We start from the raw sequence: 20,831 nt of genomic DNA, 5'->3' as shown, positions 1-20,831 counted from the left end.
CGAAACGTTCTGCCACCATACGGACCGTGGTCCTGATCGAAAGGTGGGAAAGGTCATGGATATGGTGGAAGACTTACCTGCGCCACGGCTGGGAAAACACAGGTCATGGGGTGCCCATGGAGACATCGCACAGATCAGTGCCCTCACCTTGAGGGGTTGGGAGGTCCTGGAACCACAGGCCCATGATGGCAGTCCTGAAGGCCCGCGTCTCCTCGTCGGACTTCTGGTCCCGGGCGAGCTGGTCAAAGTAGAGTCCGGGAGTTAGCGCACAAATGGCCAGTCGTGAGAGTGCGTCGGCAACCACGTTGTCTTTTCCCGCCTTGTGCCGAATGTCAGTGAACTCTGACGTGAAGGAGAGGTGACGCTGTTGGCGGGCCGACCAGGGATTTCTTGCCATAATGAATGCCTGAGTGAGGGGTTTGTGGTCTGTAAAAATGGTGAAAGGTCTCCCCTCCAAGAAATAGTGGAAATGCCGCACCGCCAGGTACATGCCCAGCAACTCACGATCGAAAGCGCTATACTTGCGCTCTGGCCGGTGAAGAAGTCGGCTTAAGTATGCCAGTGGTTTCCACTGTCCGTTCACCTGCTGCTCCAGGACGGCGCCGACTGCCGTGGCAGAGGCATCGACGGAGAGCGCCAAATACAGGTGGGTGCATGGGTGACAAGCAGGGTAGCCTTCGCGAGGGCATATTTCGTGGCTTAGAATGCCCTGCTGGCCTCTGGAGTCCAGGCGACTGTCTTGTGTTTGGCCGTGATGAGGGCGAGGAGCGGCTGCATGATGCGGGCAGTGCCTGGAATGAATCAGTAATAGAAATTGACCATACCCACAAACTCCTGTAGCCCCTTGAGGTTGTCTGTGCATGGGAACTCCCTGATTACAGCGACCTTCGTAGTGGCAGGTATGGCTCCTTCAGCCGTGATGGTATGGCCCAGGAACTGTATGGACTCTTTCCCGAACTGGCATTTGGATGGATTGATCATTAAGCCGAAGTCGTCCATTCGGGAGAAGAGGGTGCGCAGGTGAGCCTTGTGCTGTGCCCGTTCTCTGCTGGAGACAAGAATGTCATCCAGGTAAATGAATAAGAAATTCAAATCCCTACCCACTGTGCCCATTAGGCGCTGGAAGGTTTGGGCGGCGTTCTTGAGCCCGAACGGCATGCATAGGAATCGAACAAGCCGAAGGGGGTGGTGATGGTCGTTTTGGGTGCACCGGGATTTGGTGATATCCGCACACCAGATTGACCTTGGAGAATACCCTTGCGCCATGCAGGTTGGCCGTAAAGTCCTGGATGAGAAGGATCGGTTAACGGTCAGGTACCGTCGCGTTATTAAGTTGTTGATAATCTCCGCAGGGGTGCCAGCTGCCGGAGGCTTTTGGGACCAGGTGGAGTGGTGAGGCCCAAGGACTGTCAGAACTCTTTCTTCGCTATCTGGAGCTTATTTGGCAGGAGCCTGCATGGCATGACGTGGACTGGCATGCCTTGGGTGGGGATGTAATGAAACACCCCGTGGTGTGGTGAGGTGGCAGAGAACTGTGGCTTGAGGAGGAATGGGAACTCATCCAGGATACGCTAAAACTCATCCTTTGGCGTGCTGACCATGTCAATCTGTGGCTGCTCTGTGCAGGAGGCATTGAGGCAAATGGATTGGAAGGTACGGGCATCTACCAGTCATCTACCTCGAATGTCGACCAGGAGTCTGTGGGCGAGGAGGAAGTTGACATCCAGGATGGCAGTTAGAAGGAACAAAACGGTGAACCTCCATGAGAACTTCCGCTGGCTGATCTGGAAGTGAACGGTCTGGTCTCCATACGTTCAGATCTCCGTCAAATTGGCTGGTTCTGGGACTCGACGGCTGAGGGCACGATGCCGCTGATCTGGGCCCTGGTGTCGACGAGGAAGCTTCAGTCCCTGACTGAATCCCAAGGGTAGAGAAGGATGTGTTCTTGGCCAGCCGCCACAGCCATTTACAGTGGCTGGCCTGCTAGTTTCCCTGGAACGAGCAGGGCTGATTGACACTTCCAAGCCTTGGCTCCCCAGCACTGATGGAAGAAGCAGAGGCCGGAAGTGGATGACTTGCTTCTGGCTATGCTCTTTGAGGCCCCTGCAGGGACCGGGTATTCCACTGCAGCACTAGAGGAAGGCTTGGGGTGGTCATGCCCGTGACTCATAACCTGCTGGACTGCTGAGCCCTCCGGGAATTGTTCGAGCAATAGCTCCTGAGCCTTTTGAGCGATCTTCCTAGGGTCGACGAAGCTCTCCTGGGAGAGTAACAGTCGGATGTCTTCAGGCAGATGGTTAAGGAAGATGCGCTCAAAGAGTGGGCAGTTGGTGTGATCATCCATGAACACGAGCATCTCATCCATCAACTCAATTACAGTTGTTCCCCAAAGCATTGAGGCGCAGCATCTGAGCGGCACGCTAGCACCTGGAGAGGCCGAGGAAACAGGTGAGCATCCGCTTGATGGTCCCATACTTACCTTCCACGGGTGGGTGCTGAACGAGGTGCAGCAGTCGTTTGGCAGTGGCCTGGTCCAGGGCGGCGACCACACGGTAAAACTTGGTCGAATCCGATGAAATCTGGTGGAAGTGAAACGGAGCCTCTGCGTGGCTGAACGAGGTCTCCGGCTCCTGAACCCAGAAGTCAGGAAGCTTAATGGCTATAGCGTTGATCGAAGGGTCGTTCATGTGGGATTCAAAGACGTTTGAACCTGTCAGGGTCACCAATTGTAGCGGCAGCTACACTGCTAACTGAAGGATTGCACAACCAGACTGGTTGAGTTCAGTGAGCAAAAACGAATTTATTGCAGGCTGCCTGGCTGGTCTTATACTTCCAGCCTGGACCTGGCTGAGAACCGCACTGGGGGGGGCCCCGAAGTCACAGGGCGTCACGTGGGTCCACAAGCGCGGGCTTCTGAGCCCGCTGCTGAGGTCGGGAGGAAACCCCCAACGGCGCTATTTTGGCCAGCTGCCCCGCCGCATGCGTGACAAGCGGGGGCCAGTTTGCCTGCCTTATGGCATACCGCCACAGTTGTATGATAAAACTCAATAAAAATAATTTTAAAAGGAAAAAATCTCCAAGACTTCGATGCAAAACATACTTTTTAATTCCAATGACGTTGAAACTTCTATTCCTACATTTTACCATATTACGATTTTTAAAATTGACAACCAGATTCAAACATCAATTGTTGATCAAAGATACATTCTCTACTGTTTCTGTATCAGTTAAATGTTATAGGCAAGTCAAACTCAACAATTATGCAGCAAGTCACATGGATAAATTTAGTATAAATACCACTCAAGTGCAATAGTTTTTTTTTTTTATTTACAATATTCATTTATAAAACAATTTGTACACATTCAGCATTGTTCCTCTACATCAATTTTATTTGGCTAATGTTTATCTTTATACTGAAAGGTTTATTTTTTCCCCATAAATCTTACCTTTTCTTTAATATTTCAATTATGTTCTATGGGAATAGTGATTAAATGTTGCTTATTTTATTGCCTTTTTATGTTCCAATATAGTAAACAACATTTTCTTCAGATAAATTTACCCACTGAATTATTTAATCAATGCGAAATATCAGGGGATTTAGATATAAATAGTGACAACTCATTAATTTGGCAAATGTCATGCTGTGTGGATTTTGTTCAAATGTAAACATACATTTGTAATACTGAATGCTTCACCCACTTCCTTATGATCAGAACTCAGCATTTAAAGAGCAAGGCCACTGCAGTCAAAGGAAGACTGCACAATTTGTCAAATAATAGGTTTCATAGAAATGCAATACAGAGCAAATATTTTAAATATCAGCAACTTTGGAACCAACTTTTCATTGCTAAAACCAAGCTATTAATAATACTGTTTCACTTTTTGTTGAAAATTACTTTAAATACATTTATAACAATTCTAAATAGTTAGAATTTTTTGGGAAGAAAACTAAATGGATGGCCAATACAATTTCTATTTCCATTACACACATGGTCCATCACAACAGTTATAACATCAGATAATAAAGTTCATATTCATCATCAGCACCGGAGAAAAAAAAGCTTCAAAAAGTTTACATACAAAAAACCTCAAATTCATAATTTTCAAAGTAAAATAGAAAACCCTGACATTTAGTCATTCAAAGTATTAACTTAAACTACAATTGGCTGCACTTCAGAAAATATAAAGTTTATATCATTGTAATTCTAAAAGAATGTAATCTGGAAACAGACAACGAAGCTTTATTTTAGTACACACTGTCTGCACTGCATTGATTAGAAACTTATTAATGGTTTACGTGCAAGTTACATGTAATTCATTAAAGGAACCCTTAACCTTGCTCAAGGTGAACCCATACAAAGCAATGGGACCACGCAACATACCTGGTTGGACACTGAAGGACTGCAAAATGTCGGAGTGACATCTTCAACACCTTACTGCAGCAGTCCATAGTCACCGCTTGTTTCAAGACATCCACTATCATACCTGCACCAAAGAGGGTGACAGTAACAGGCTTCAATGACTACTGCCCCATGGCACTGACCTCCACCATTATTAAGTGCTTGGAGCATCTGGTGATGGAACGCATCAAAGTGCACCTCCCAGATGCTGGACCCATTTCAATTTGCTGATAGAAGAAACCGTTCCACTGATGATGCTATAGTACTATCCCTCCACTCTGTCCTGGTGAATGATGCCTCATATGCCAGGCTGCTGTTCATAGACTTCAGATTGGTGTTTAATACAATCATTCCCCAGAGGTTGGTGGAGAACCTGTTCTTGCTGGGACTCAACATTCTTCTCTGTAACTGGGTTCTGGGCTTCCTAAACGAAAGACCACAGTCACTTGGGTCAGTAGCAGAACATCAAGCACCATCACAGGTGCACCTCAGGGCTGTGCTCACCCTGTCCCTGTTCATGCTACTGACCTATGACTGCATGGCCAGATCCAGCTCCAATAAGCCATCATTTGCAGATGATGCTTCATCAGCAACAACAAAAAGGTGGAAAATCTTGTGATATGGTGCAAGAATAACCACCCAAATCTCAACATGGACAAGTCAAAGGACTTCATGAGATCCAAAAATGACCACCCTTCACTACATATCAACAATTCTATCATTGAGAGAGTGGAGAGCACCAAGTTCCTTGGAGTTCACTTAACTGGTGACCTATTTTGGACACTCAACATTTCCTCACTCTCAGGAAGATGCAACAGCAACTGCACTTCCTGAGAAGACTGAAATGGCCACCTTCTACAGGAGGTCTTTTATGAGAGCATCCTGGCCAGCTGCATCACAGTGTGGTATGGTTGCTGTAGAGAATTTCATTGGAGGTCAATCCACAGGACCACAAGAACGGCAGAGAGGATCACTGGGGTCTCCCTCCCCACCACTGACATGATCTACTAGGATCATTGTCTGAAGAGGGCACGCAAAATCGTGCAACCCACACATAGCATCTTTCAGTTACCTCCATCGGGTAAGAGATACAGGAGTATCAGAACTGGCACTATCAGGCTGAGAAACGGCATCTTCCTGTGGTCAGTGAGAATGCTCAACAACCAAAGGGACTCAATTATTTACCAAACAATATTCATTTATTTTTATATCTATGTATTTGTTCTCCATATGTATTGTTTGTTTGCATGTTTTGCACCAAGGACTGGTGGAAGCTGTTTTGTCGAGTTGAACTTGTGCAATCAGATGATAAGCTGAACTTGATAAAGCAACTTCAGAATCAAATTTATATGGCATTAATTGCAAACAAGTAAATTGTGGTTAATATTTCAAATAATTTAGAAAATATTTGAATGTCCTTGTTTCAATATTTTGTTTCTTCACCATCTCTGCCAGAAAAAAAAATGCTACAAGGGTGCAATAGCATGTAGCCAGGTAGAAGGTCATCCAAAATGGAAAACCATTCAGGTATTCAATGATTTAGCAAGATCAGAAAACAATGTAAATTGCTATTGTTAATGTGCTTCCACTGCAAAATACAAAGTGAGCAGCAATTTGTTTGATAAAAGCACTTTCAATCGTTTTTTTTTGCTCTCCACCCAGATAATGCACATATACTTACCCCTAGAATTTTCTAAGAATACATTATTATCCTTGATATCTTGTGAAGTTTCATTAAAAGATGTCTGCAAGCCCTTTCTAAATAAATGGAAATTAAAAACCAAAACATTTGTAACTGATTTTCTAACAAATAAAATTGCTGGATACTACTATACAAATATCACATTCGATTTAAAAATATGGCATTACTTTTCTTTTAATACAGGTGTATTACAAATCGCAAAATCAATGGAATTTCTAAATTCCTCAAATGTTTTTGAAATTGGTAGTTTTAAACAATTGAGGGATGTTTGTCCCATTGGAAATCTGTACTGTATTATTCCATCAGAATGCAAGAATTTAATTGACGGGCTAGGCAGAAAACTGATGGGTGGAATGTTATTTGTGCCAGTTGTAAAAATCAAGATATCTTCAAAAGAAGTTTTAGTCGATCCATCTGAAAAGAAAAGAAACACTTAATTTATAAAAATGATCTGCATTTGAATGTGGTTATACTAAAACATTTTGGATAGTGGTCCAAATATTCCAACCCAGATAATTACTGCTAGGCAGGTTGTGGTGAGCACCACAGCTACTTACTACTAAAATGAGGAGCTTAATTCATTTTAAAAAAAAATTTAATACACAGATTTTCAAAAAAACTTTATTTAGAATTTTAGAATAATATATAAAAATAATAAAATAAACTAAAAAAAAACAAAACCACCCACCCCTCCCCCCCACCCTCAACAAGCCCCGCAAGGGGAGCAAAAGAAAACCATATATAAATTAATTACACACATAGGCTGTGAGATATCTCAAAATTATAATTAAAAAAAAGTTTTAAGATATTTCTAAACCATACATTACAAATAAGATGACCACATCTCAACAAAAAAAAATTATCATGCAAATTATGTTATTTTCTCCAAATAAATACAAGATCTCAATTCATTATGCCAACGAGCTATGTTTACTTCTACATTATCTTTCCATGTAATGGCAATACATTTCTGTGCTACCGCCAATGTTAAACAAACAAAAGCCATCTGAAACTTGTCTCTAAACCAGTCAAAGATACAAAATAACCCAGCAAAAAAATTTCTGGATCTAATGGCAATTTAATCTTAAAACAGTTTTTCAAAAAATACTCTAATTTTTTCCCAAAATGGTTGGACTTTGTCACAAAGCCAAACTGAATGTAGAAATGTTCCAATATGTAGTCCACATCTAAATCATAAATCTGAATTACTAAATCCATATCTTTTCAATTTCTTGGGAGTCAAATACAATTGATATAAAAAATTATAATTAACTCAACTATATCTTACATTAAGTAATTTAGTCACACTGTCTTAACACATAACTACCCAATCCTCCTGAGATATACAAGATAAATCTTCTTCCCATTTAATTCTAGATTTATTTAAATTTGGTTTATTCATACCATCTTGTAACAAAGCATACATATCAGAAATAAAACCCTTTTTTAATGTATGCGAAATCAAAAACCCAAACTTTGTTAATTCAGGTAGCTTAATTTCTCTTCCAAAATTATCTATTACCAAAGCTCGGACTTGATAGTACACAAATAAGGAATTAAATGGTATTCCAAATTTTTCCCTAAGTCGGTTAAAAGAAAGGAACTTCTTCAAAACAATCCTCGATCACCTTTATACCTTGAGAGTCCCAAATCTTTAAATAAGTATTATTCATTGAAAAAGGAATAACCTTATTTTGATATAATGGAGTTTGGGTCACTATCTTAGCCCTTGAACTTATAATAGAATTCCTTTTAGTCCAAATCCCTAATAAAAGTTTTAAAACAGGCATATTATATCCCTGTAATAAATAAGAATTCCACTCAAATATAAATTGATGAACCTGAAACTTAGAACAGGCCAACTCAACTTTAGCCCAACTAGGAGGTTGTTAAAATTAACACATTTTAATTATGCAGCCTCATCATAATTCTGAAAATGAGGCAATTGGAGTCCTCCTAAAGCATATTTCCAAGTCAATTTGTGCAATGCTACCCTGGCTTACTTTCCATTCCACAGAATTTCCTTACCACTGTATTTAAATCCTGAAAAAATACTTTTGGAAGTGAACACAGAATCGATTGAAAAGGATATTGAATACGTGGAAAGATATTAATCTTAATACAATTTACACGGCCCATTAATGTTAACAGAAGATCTTTCCATTTATTCAAGTCCACTTTAATGAACTTCAATAATAGTACATAATTTAATTTATATAAAGATTGATTATCTGCATCAACAATTACCCCTAAATAATTAATTTTATCAGACCATTGCAACCTTGTAATCTGTTTACACTCAGTATAATCACCATCTGAAATTGGTAATATTTTACTCATTCCAATTTACTTTATACGCAGAAAATACTCCATATTGCTCCAGACACTTTTGCAAATGTTTCAAAGATTGCTCTGGATGTATTAAGTATATCAATACATCATCAGCAAATAAGTTAATCTTATATTCATCTTCTGAAATTTTTATCCCTTAAATATTGTCATTTTGTCTAATTCCTTGAGCTAATGGTTCTTTTCTTTGGCTTGGCTTCGCGGACGAAGATTTATGGAGGTGGTAAAAAGTCCACGTCAGCTGCAGGCTCGTTTGTGGCTGACAAGTCCGATGCGGGACAGGCAGACACGGTTGCAGCGGCTGCAGGGGAAAATTGGTTGGTTGGGGTTGGGTGTTTCCTCCTTTGCCTTTTGTCAGTGAGGTGGGCTCTGCGCTCTTCTTCAAAGGAGGTTGCTGCCCGCCAAACTGTGAGGCGCCAAGATGCACGGTTTGAGGCGATATCAGCCCACTGGCGGTGGTCAATGTGGCAGGCACCAAGAGATTTCTTTAGGCAGTCCTTGTACCTTTTCTTTGGTGCACCTCTGTCACAGTGGCCAGTGGAGAGCTCGCCATATAACACGATCTTGGGAAGGCGATGGTCCTCCATTCTGGAGACGTGACCCACCCAGCGCAGCTGGATCTTCAGCAGCGTGGACTCGATGCTGTCGACCTCTGCCATCTCGAGTATTTCGACGTTAGGGATGAAAGCGCTCCAATGGATGTTGAGGATGGAGCGGAGACAACGCTGGTGGAAGCGTTCTAGGAGCCGTAGGTGATGCCGGTAGAGGACCCATGATTCGGAGCCGAACAGGAGTGTGGGTATGACAACGGCTCTGTCTACGCTTATCTTTGTGAGGTTTTTCAGTTGGTTGTTTTTCCAGACTCTTTTGTGTAGTCTTCCAAAGGCGCTATTTGCCTTGGCGAGTCTGTTGTCTATCTCATTGTCGATCCTTGCATCTGATGAAATGGTGCAGCCGAGATAGGTAAACTGGTTGACCGTTTTGTGTGCCCGATGGAGATGTGGGGGTGCTGGTAGTCATGGTGGGGAGCTGGCTGATGGAGGACCTCAGTTTTCTTCAGGCTGACTTCCAGGCCAAACACTTTGGCAGTTTCTGCAAAGCAGGACGTCAAGCGCTGAAGAGCTGGCTCTGAATGGGCAACTAAAGCGGCATCGTCTGCAAAGAGTAGTTCATGGATAAGTTTCTCTTGTGTCTATGACCAATGCAAATAAGGCTGGTGACAATGGACAACCTTGACGCATTGATCATGATCATTTAAATGACAAAGAAATTTGGCCATTCGTCACCACCCTAGCAACTGGATTTTTATATAATGCCTTAACCCAACCAGTAAAAAATGGTCCAAAATTAAATTTTTCTAATACTTTCAATAGAAAATTCCATTCCACCCGATCAAATGCTTTTTCCGCATCAAGTGCAACAATTATTGGTTGGTTAGGCTGCTGCCTTGACCACTGAGTTTAAATAATGATGAAAACAAACTGTTAAATGCAAAAAGAATGCTGAAAAGAGGAAGTATAGGAAAGAAAGGGAGATTTCAGGGACAGAATGTTCTGGTGAGAGTAAATGGCAAGGGTGATAGGATAAGGGTGCCTTGGATGGTCAAGAAACTAAAGTGAGGCATGCGTCAGGTATAGACAACTGGATCAAGTGAATCCCTTGACAAGAGGGATATACATACACTTAAGAATGAAATCAGGTGGGCAAACAGTGGACACGAGGTGGCTGTGTCAGATAGGTAAAAGAGATTCTACAAGTATATTAAGGGAAAGCCTAACTAAGAAGCAAATAAGACCCCTTCAAGATCAATAAGGTTTTTCATGTGTGGAGACATGGGAAAGGGGCATGGTTATAAGAGATGACTTCATATCTGTATTTACCATGGAAGAAGACACAAATGCTGGGGAACTCGGGGAAGTTAACTGTGATGTCTTGGAGAAAGACCACATTAGTGGTGCAGGAGGTCTTAAAACAAACAATCTCCAGAGTCTGATCAAATGCATCCTTTTACCATTGTGGGTAGCTCGGTAAAAATTGTTGGCACCTCAGCAAAGATATTTGCATCACAGGCTGGAGGATGGCTAATATTGTGTCTTTATTTAAGCAAGGCTGTGAAATAAAGCCTGGAATCAATACACCAGTGAGCCTTACATCAGTGAAGGAGGATTTTGAAAGACAGAATGCACATGAATTGGGAAAATAAGGATTATGGGTGAAAGTTAGTAGGTAGCATGATTTTGGGTATGGGATATAGTACTTCACAAATTTGATTGTTTTTTTTGAAGAGGTGACCAAAAAGACACAAGAGGATAGGGAGATAGATGTTGTCTACATGGACTTCAACAAGACCTTTCACAAGGTTCCAATGTGATTAGTTGGTCTAGGAGGTTAGATCTCATTGGATTGAGGGTAAGAAAGCTAACTGATACAAAAAAGGGTTGACAGGAGACAGAAGGCAGTAGGTAGTGCAGGGTTGTTTACAAGGCTTAACATGATGTACCAGAAGGATCAGAGCTGCGTCTACTGTTGTTCATCATTCACATTCATGTTCTGAATGAGAATCATAGGTCAGGGCAACGAGTACCAGAACGGAGACATCATGTTACAGCAGAGCAAAACATTGGTAAGCCATGGAGACTGGAAATGCTGGAATCTGAGCAAGGTCATATTTGGAAGACTGAACATTTCTGATCGCCTTGCTATAGGAAGGAAAACTGGAAAAGGGTGCAGCAAAAAAAAAAACAAAAAAAAAAAAACAAAAAAAAAAAACAAAAAAAAAAACCGGAGGGCTTGAGTTACAAGGAGAACCTTCATACGCTAGGACATTTATCCCCAAAGCATAGGAGGCCAAGGGCTAATTTTTGGAGGGGTTATACAAAATCATGAGAGCCATAGGCAAGGTGAATAGTTAATAGTGTTTTTTTTTCCTGAGGATTGGAGAGTCTAAAACTAGAGTGCATTGGTTTGAAGATGAGAGGAATGATAATGGGATGAACCACACAGGTGGTGGAAGGCAAATTGGAATGAGCTTCCAAGGAAGTGGTAATTGTGAGACAATTATGACATTTGAAAGGCATTTAGATGGGTAAATGGATGAGAAAGATTTAGAAAGATAAGGGCCAAACACTGGCAAATGAGACCAGATGGACAACTTGGTTGGCATGGAAGTGTTCATACATGAAGAATGACCCTGATGACTTTAAAATCAGGAACAAACAAAATGCTCAAATGATTTTTAAGACAGGTACATGTATAGCAAACATTTAGAAGGACATAGGGTGGATGAATGCAGACAAATTGGACTCACTTAATTCCCAAAGGCAGAAGGGTGTAGAGACTGAATAATTTCAAGAGTGTGAAATAAAACAGCTAAGTGCCATGAGAACAAAGCCCAGGCGAATTTATATGGAACATGGGATTGGGCCCATGCTAAGTTTATATGCAACACAGGAACTGGGCCCTTGTGAGCCTCATGCAGAATGATCATGACTTATAAACAATGGGAGTAGATGAACAATGTTTTAGTGTACTTGAATCTTAAAATTTTCCAGCTAGGTTTTTGAACTCATGTCCAGTAACTTGACCACAATGTTACAAACTTACAATGAAGACTAAATGAGGATTTTTTTCTTCCATTAACATCAATTTTGATTGAGACAAATTTTAAAAATGATCTACACAAGTTTTCCAGAGATCAAAAGGAATGAACAATAACAAATAATCACCAAACTAACCGGTCATATAATTTCCTTCAATAATTGGATTATCTACATATTTCCTTGTTGTGATATTGAGACATTTTTTATATAAGGACTACTTTTACCAAAATAAATCACTTTGTTTGGATCCATCATCAATGCTATTTCAGTCTCTTTTACCATGACCCTAACCCTAAAATATATATATATCACACACCACACACACATATTGCTGGTAATTAGGTAGTGTTGCAAAAACAGTAAAAAAAATTCTCATACCTTCTACCTCTGCCAAGTACTGTCTCCAGAAGCTGATCACTTTAGATTCTGCCACTTTTCTGCTACTTCCATTTGGTGAAAAATTGATTGAGAAAATGTTTTCAATTACCTCGGCAGATAATATCTGAGGTTTGTAACACAGCAGTTCAGAGAATTTTTCTGGATATGTTTGAATGTTTTCCAACACACCAAGAACTTTCAATCCTTCACAAAACCTAGGTTAAGGAACCAAATATTAAGATCAGAGTAAAGATCAAGAGTCAAGATGAAATGGTTAAAAGCACAACAGAAATAAGCTATAAAGATTATTAACTGAAGAAAATCAATTTAATGAAGCACAATGTAAAAGGCCATATTATTAAACACTGAAGGATACCAACTCAGGCTAAATGATTTATTTGAAATCATTTTACGTGCAATACAAATGAGCTTAATCAAGCATTAATATAAATACAATGCATAAAACTTATTAATTTTATTCCCTTACACAACACATTAAAGTCAATGAATGACTGCAGAGCATCATGATTTATATAAATGGCATTGTCACAGGCCCAGTAAAACCACTCTTTAAACTAAGCATAAAATCATTTAGTGAAATCTAAATAGTATGGTTTCATACATTGCACATGATTTTTTAAAAACTATGAAATTGCAGATAAAGTGATGTGAAGAACCAGCAAAGTTACTTTGACCTGCCAAAATTACGTACACTCTAAAACCTTGTCTTTTCTGACATCTCTTCTGAATATTATTTCTCAATTTAAATTTAGACAAACAGCACGGTAACAGGCCATTTCAGCCCAATTAACCTCCACCCCTGGTACATTTTGAACAGTGGAGGAAATCAGAGCCCCTGGAGAAAACCCATGCAGACAAGGAGAGAACATACAAACTCTTTACAGACAGAACAGGATTTGAACCCCAGTCCCAATTGCTGGCACCGTAAAAAGTGCTGCACTAACCGTTATGCCAACAGAGCTGCCCTATTTCATTAGGGAGTTTTCAAAAGACTCAACATTTCCCTGACTCTTTTTTTTCCCAACCCATATGGATGTGTGGATTTTAAATATACTCAACTAAGCTGTGACTATATGGATTGAACAATCTCACCCCTTTCAGCTTCAGAGATAGCTTTGTTTCCATCCCTGTCATTGATGCACAATAAAAATTTGCCTCACAACTGTTCTTCCAATACTGTGTCACAAATCTCCTAAATGACAGAAATGAAAACTTTCCTGGAATACAGAATTCAGCTTTGATTTAAAAAAAAATTCATAAGTAGAAATTTCAAAACAATTCTTCTTCACTAAATTACACAAATATCATCAAGCCAACAGTTCTTTCACAAAACCATTTCATAATTTTGAGTCTACATACTCAATTAACCACAGAAAAAAAATCTCAATTCTTCTTGATTAAAATGTGTATTGTGGGCCCAAGTACTAAAAATGAGTACAGATTTTACATTGTACTGCTTAGAAGATAATCACTCAAATTCTCATGTTGAGACACAAGATTCTCAAGAAAATATCAATCTGGATTCTACACCTTCTGCATAATTCACAGAAGATCTATATTGTTATTTTGCCATCCATTCTACAGCTGAAGGAGTGACATCATTTTGAACATTCTCCTGATTGCTGGCTACCAATATTGATGGTTCAAGGCCATGCGGACTTCAACGCTTTTGAGATTTCTGCTGATTTTCCATTAGAATCCCAACACAAGACTGGAATTGCCTCAGGATAAATTTTAATATCACATACCATCAAAAAAATTGTTGTGTTTGACACAAATATATAGCTGATACCAATCCACATGGATTGATAACAATCACTCAAGAAAAAAGTAAATATCTATCTGTGGCGGCACACATCTTTCGTGGCAAACTGGCCCCCGCTTGTATCACTGCGCAAGCGAGGCGGCTGCGGGAAGATGGTGCCGTCGGGGGTATCGCAGTGCCTCATTGCTCAGGTCACACTGCGTGCCACGGGAATCGTGATGACATCACCATCCACGCCGGACGGATCTCACACTGCCCTTAAAGGACGGGCGCAAAGTTCAAATAAATAATTTCAACTGAAACCCCTCGGCGTCTTGTGGTGTGTTTCAGAGTTTGTAGCTGCCGCTACCTTGGTGATCCCTGTGAGTCCAGACATTTTTCTGGCCTCACGACATGGATTCAGCAGCGGTCAACACGGTCGCAGTGAATCCCCCCACCCCCCCCCCCCCTCCACCGCCTCTTCTGGACAGTTCGGGCAGGTGGAGGCGCAGTTTAACTTCATACAAATCACTTCAGACTCCACAATGTTTTACCACATTGTGAGCACCCTTGACCAAGAAACTGCTTCCAGGGTGGATGACCTGATCCACAACCCACCGGAGAAGGGTAAATACCTCACCCTCAAAAACCTCCTCCTCGGCATCTTCAGCCTCTCCCATCGACAGCACACCACCAGGGTCCTGCACCTAGACGGCCTGGGTGACAGAACCCTGTCAGTCTTCATGGAGGAGATGCTTGCACTGGCAGAGGGCCACAAACCCTACCTGATGTTTGAGCAAGTCTTCCTCGAGCAGATGCCAGAAGACATCCAACTCCTGCTGGTGGACAAGGGACTTCTCAGATCCACGGAGAGTTGCAGCCCGTGCTGATGTACTTTGGTGGACGAAATGAGAAAACGAGGCCGCCCTCAGTCAGGTCACCCGCCCTGGACCCAGCTGACAACATGCGCCCCTCCCCCCCCAAGCATAAGCCGAATGAGCCCCACACCACCTGGTGCTTCTACCATCAACACTGGGGTGCTCAAGCCCACAAGTGCAGGCAGCCCTGCTCATTTCAGGGAAACGACCTGGCCAGTCACCGTTGATGGCCACGATGGCTAGCCACACTAACAGCCTCCTGCACATAACCGACAAGACCAGCAGCCGACGTTTCCTGGTGGTCATCAGAGCCAAGCCGAGTGTGCTTCCCCTGACTGCCCTCGAGACCTGCACCCGAGCACGAGACCCAACGCTACGAGCAGCCTACGGATCCGTTGCACATGCAGCGTCCAGATTCAGCTTGGCAAAGACAAATTTCGCTGGAAATCCGTGTTAGCCATGGTGGGTACAGCGCTCCTGGGAGCTGACTTCCTCTGGGCACATAGCTTATTGGTTGACATAAAAGGCAAACGTTTAGTGCACACCCGCAATTTTCAAACTGTCCAGCTCGATTCCACAGGCTCATGCGACCCAGGGATAGCGCTCCCAAAGATGAACTTCCCGCCATCCTGTGGCCTCAGTTCACCTCCACCATGCCCCAACATGGTTTCCGCCACCATAATGCGACCCAGGGTCCCACCCCCACTTCACACCAAAGTCAGACGGCTGCCCCTCGAAAAGCTACAACTGGCAAAGGAGGAATTCTCCCACTACAAGAGCTGGGGATTGTCCACAGGTCGGATAGCCCTTGGGCATCCCCCCTCCACATGGTCCTGAAGGCTTCTGGGGGCTTGGTGCCCACGTGGAGACTACTGCCATTTAAACAACCACGCCGGACCGATACAAGACCTTAAGGCCAACTTGCACTGTGCCAAAATTTTCTCCAAGGTCGATCTGGTACCATCAAATCCTGATCCACCCCACGATATTGGCAAAACCACCATCATCACCCACTTCGGCCTATTCAAGTTTCTGCGGATGCCCTTTGGCCTTAAAATCGCGGCCCAGACTTTCCAACGGTTAATGGACGTAGTGGGCAGGGATCTGGATTTCGTGTTTATTATTTTGATATTTATTATCTTCATCGCTAGTCAGGACCACAATGAACACAAAGCCCGCCTGGCAGAATTCGGCCTCACTGTCAAAGTAGCCAAATGTCAGTTCGGCAAAGAATGCTTGCAGTTCTTGGGCCACACCATCTATGTGGACAGGGCCACCACATCACCAGAAAGGGTCACAGCCGTACACCAGTTCCCGAAACCTAACACCTTCAAGGGACTACAAGAATTTACCGGGTTAGTCAATTTCTACCACTGTTTCATCCCCGGGGCAGCGTACATCATGCAACTGTTGTTCACATTAATTGCTGCCGTAAATAAGACCCTAGAGCGGATGAAAGAGGCCAAAACAGCCTTCGTCATGACAAAAGACGCCCTGGCGAGCACCACCCTACTGGCCCACCCATGGCCCGATGTCCACATTGCACCCTCAGTGGACGCTTCAGCCACGGTCATCGGGGTGTCTTAGAGCAACCGGTTAATAGCCAGTGGCATCCATGTGCGTTCTTCAGCAAGCACCTACGCCTTCTGGCTTTCAACAGGGAGCTCCTGGCCCTGTACCTTTCCATCAAGCACTTTCATTACTTCCTGGAGGGCAGGCTGTTCACTGTGTTCACCGACCACAAGCCACTTATCCAAGCCCTCGCCATGGTCAAAGACCCCTGGTCAGTGTGGTAGCAGCAACACTTGTCCTACATCTCTGAATTCACTACCAACAGCCGACACTAGGCAGGTAAGGACAACGTCGTTGCTGACGCGCTCTCGTTGCCCACGATCCACAACCTGTCCCCCGGCCTGGACTATGCCCAACTAGTGTAGATGCAGAAAGATGACAAGGAAATGCAGGCCTTCTGCATTGTCATCATGGGCCTCCACCTCGAGGATCTAAAGCTACCGAACAGCCCCGACACGCTACTCTGCCACGTCTCCACCAGCTTGTCGCAGACCTTCAGGATAGTCCACGACTTGACTCACCCCTCGGTGCACATGATGGCGGAGCATTATGTGTGGCACAGCCTCAAAAAGTAAGTGGCCCAGATGGCGAGGAACTGCACACAGTGCCAAACTTCTAAGGTCCAGCACCATGTTAAAGCTCTGGTGCAGCCATTTGACCTCCTGACCAAGAGGTTTGAGGGACGCCCGCTACTTATTGACTGTGCTCAACTGCACAACGAGGTGGCCAAAAGCCATCCTGCTAAAAGACACTTCCGGTGAGTCCTGCGCCAGAACTCTGCTCGCCCACTGGATCGCCAGGTTCGGCGTACCAGCGCACATGATAAGCGACAGGGGTGCCCAGTTCACATCCACCCTCTGGTCGCAGCTGGCGAACCTCCTGGGGATTAAGCTTCACCATACTATCACTTATCATCCCCAGGCCAACGGTCTCAGAGCGCTTCCAAGTCGGCTCTCATGGCGCACCTCACCAGCCCCAACTGGATGGATGAATTACCCTGGGTTCTGCTCAGCATAAGAACAGCCCCGATGGAAGATCTACAGGTATCGCCCACAGAGCTGGTCTACAGTGCATCGTTGTCACTGCCCGGGGAGTTCTTCGGCCCAAGCACTGGCTCGGGGACCGAAAACCGGGCTTGTGGGACAAGCTTGCCTCACTTGTGCCCCCGCCACCGATTCACCACGGCAGCCACCCGACTTGCATCACCAAGGAATTGGCTACAACAGACTTTGTTTTCGTCTGGTGAAGCCCACACGCCCTTACGAAGGTACCTGGAAAGTCCCGAAACGCTCAGGCAATCATTCACCTTGACATTGGGGGCAGGCAGGAGCTGTTTACGGTCGATGGACTCAAGGCAGCACACTTGGACCGTACCCAGCCAGTGCTAACGGCCCAACTCAAACTAAAGGGTCTGCAGTGAGATGCGTAAGGTGGTTCTGGAGGGGGCACACATCTTGCATGGCAAACCGGCCCCTGCTTGCATCGCTGCACTGGCGGGGCAGACGTGGGAAGATGGCGCCATCAGGGATATTTCAGTGCCTCATGGGTCAGGCCACAGCGCGTGCCTCAGGCAATGTGATGACACCACCGCCCGCGCGAAGTTCAAATAATTCAGTTCAACTGAAACCCCTCAGCGTCCTGTGGTGTGTTTCAGAGTTTGTAGCTGCTGCTACATATCCATCCAAGCCAAGAATTATGACAGGGACATTAAGTAAAGGATGTAAATGCAAATCCTGCAAGAAAAGAAAAATAAATAAACCTTACAAGTTATAGACCTGATCTGGGATCCAGTGAAAATTTTGGATACAAATAGATTTAAACTCTGCAAGTACAGTGTACTTACAAAAATAATTTAAAAAAAATGGTTGAAATGCAAATGATCTAGTATTGGTGCACGTTTCCAAAGAATGGCAATAAGGCATCCATAAGCCAATCCATGTAACTGCTAAATTGAATCTTTGATCAAAAGCAACATAAAAGTTGCTTACTGCTATAAGTGACTTGACACTTTTGTATAAAATTACATTTGAAATTAAGCAAGGTAAAGAAACTGAATTTAAAATGTTTCCACTGGAATAAAAGACCAAGAGATACAATGCCAATGGCTTTCACTTTCAACTTTAAGCTTTCTCCAAAAATCACCGAGAACTGTAAAAGTGCACGAATATCACGACGTCTGGTTAAATGTCAAATGGAATCATGCTCCACATCCTCATACAAATTGAACAGAATTAATTTCTAACAAATGTATAATTGTTGTAGCTTTCAACTAAATATAACTTCTTGCTAAACTTGAATTAAAAATTGTCCAAAAGTTAAACATTCATTACACTACCTCAGTGATAACATTAAGGCTTCCAATTTGGAAGGACAAGATTTTGCGCATTCAATCGTATAGCTGATGAATGTACAGAATGTAAAGGCAAACCTTTCTAAGGGTGACTGAACTCGATTGATTACATGGAAGATCAGCACATCTTTTAACAACAATTCTTTATCATCCAGTGACCATACTGGTCTTGAACATCCAGCGATTGACAAGTAATCAGCATTTTCACGTACAAATAATTTCAACTCTTCCAGTGTTGAGGATTCTTTTATCTGAATGGTCAAAAGTAGCAAAGAAACACACTAAGCACTTAAGCATTTACGTTGAATCATCAGCCCCCTCCCCACACCACCCAGAATCATAGTGAATGCTTGCATTGGCTGGGGGGGGGGGAAGAGAGAAAACATGAACAGAGTTCCATGAAACTAGTGATGCAGGTAAATAGGGCAGTGAAGAAGGCATTTAGCAAACTTGCCTTCATTGGTCAAGGGCATTGAATAGAGGAGCAGGGACACATGATACAATTGGACAAGATGTTGGTGAGACTGAACTTGGGAGTATTTCTGCAACATTTTGGTCACATTGTGACAAAGATACAGTAAAATCCCTGTTATCTGGAATATAGATCATTATCTTAAAGTGCCTTCATAAGTAGATAAGAGAACAAAGATTGGAGGAAGACCACCTTTATTTCAAAATAGACTTATTCCATTTTTTTTTAAATTTGGAAAAATTGTGGTATTAAGAAAATTAAAGACTGTCTCGAAGTGGGAAATTTATTACTTTTAGTAGAATTAAGGAAAAATGTAAGATAATGGAAAATACAAAATTTTGTTATTAACAAATTAAGAGATTTTTTGGTGAAATTTTTGGTCAAAATTTAGTATTACCAGCAGAGACACCAGTAGAATTATTATTGAGTACTTGGGATGTAAAGAAATTCATTTCAGAGATGTATAAATGATTATAAAAGAAGGCTTGTAAATGAGTTCATAAATCAAGACATAAATGGGAGGTAGATTTAAATAAGCAAATAGATGAAAATAGATGGATTCGGATGTGTAAAGAAAGTATGAAAAGTACAATAAATGTGAGATAGCGGTTAGTTCAATATAATTTTATTCATCAGTTATATTTAAAACCACAAAAGTTACATATTATGAATTACATTTTTTTTCAGATTTATGATTTAGATGTGGACATGAAGCTGGTACTTTTTTTGCATTCAACTTGGCAGTGTTCCACAATTAAACATTTTTGGCTTGATTTGGGTAATTTATTAGAATGAATAACTGGAGTAAGATTCCCACAGGATCAAATTTATTTTAACTAGGGGATGTTAGAGGGATTAAACCCAAATTAAAACTGAATATGTATCAAATAAAATTTGTTCAAATTGCCTTGGTAAAAGCTAGAAAATTTTTTGCTATAACTTGGAAGTCAGATACTATTCTGGGAATGGATAGATGAAATGCAGAAATTCTGAGAAAATTACTTACAATTTAAGAGGTAAATATCATACATTTTGTGAAACATGGAGCCCATATTTACAAACTGTTGGCATTAAAATTTAAATGAATCTCAAACATACCCTTTCTCTTTTAGGTCTCTATAAATATTTATATGTTTAAAAGTATCGGAAAGTTGTGGTTTTCTTGTCCCTCTTTTTTTTTTAAGTTTGTAGGGGGTTGGGGGATTTATAGGAGGTTTTTCTTTCTTTTGTATTTTTTAAATTTTCCTTTTTATAAAATACCACATGTATTTGGATTACATTTGAAATATTGTGATATGTTTGCCAGTAATTTTATATTAAAATTCTTTTAAAAAGACTCTAGTGGGGCCAAATTTAAAGTATTGTG

The 20,831-nt window shown here is 42.3% G+C and overlaps 1 protein-coding gene across 1 annotated transcript in view; it reads right to left on the bottom strand.

The window, feature by feature from the left end:
• Positions 1-3,083: 3,083 nt before the first annotated feature.
• g2e3 (G2/M-phase specific E3 ubiquitin protein ligase) overlaps positions 3,084-20,831 on the bottom strand; it is a 104,374-nt gene continuing 86,626 nt past the window's right edge. The window contains exons 13-15 of the mRNA XM_069916699.1: positions 19,072-19,244; positions 12,429-12,643; positions 3,084-6,516 (exon numbers count right to left, since the gene is read on the bottom strand). Coding sequence (XP_069772800.1) covers positions 6,266-6,516; positions 12,429-12,643; positions 19,072-19,244 — 639 coding nt within the window. The 3' untranslated portion in view covers positions 3,084-6,265. The remainder of the gene's footprint in view (positions 6,517-12,428; positions 12,644-19,071; positions 19,245-20,831) is intronic.

The sequence above is a fragment of the Narcine bancroftii genome, chromosome 2 (assembly GCF_036971445.1).
Source record: "Narcine bancroftii isolate sNarBan1 chromosome 2, sNarBan1.hap1, whole genome shotgun sequence".
Classification (NCBI taxonomy): domain Eukaryota; kingdom Metazoa; phylum Chordata; class Chondrichthyes; order Torpediniformes; family Narcinidae; genus Narcine; species Narcine bancroftii.
The sequence above is the reverse complement of the archived record's forward strand: the minus strand, read 5'-3'. Positions and strand labels throughout refer to the sequence as shown.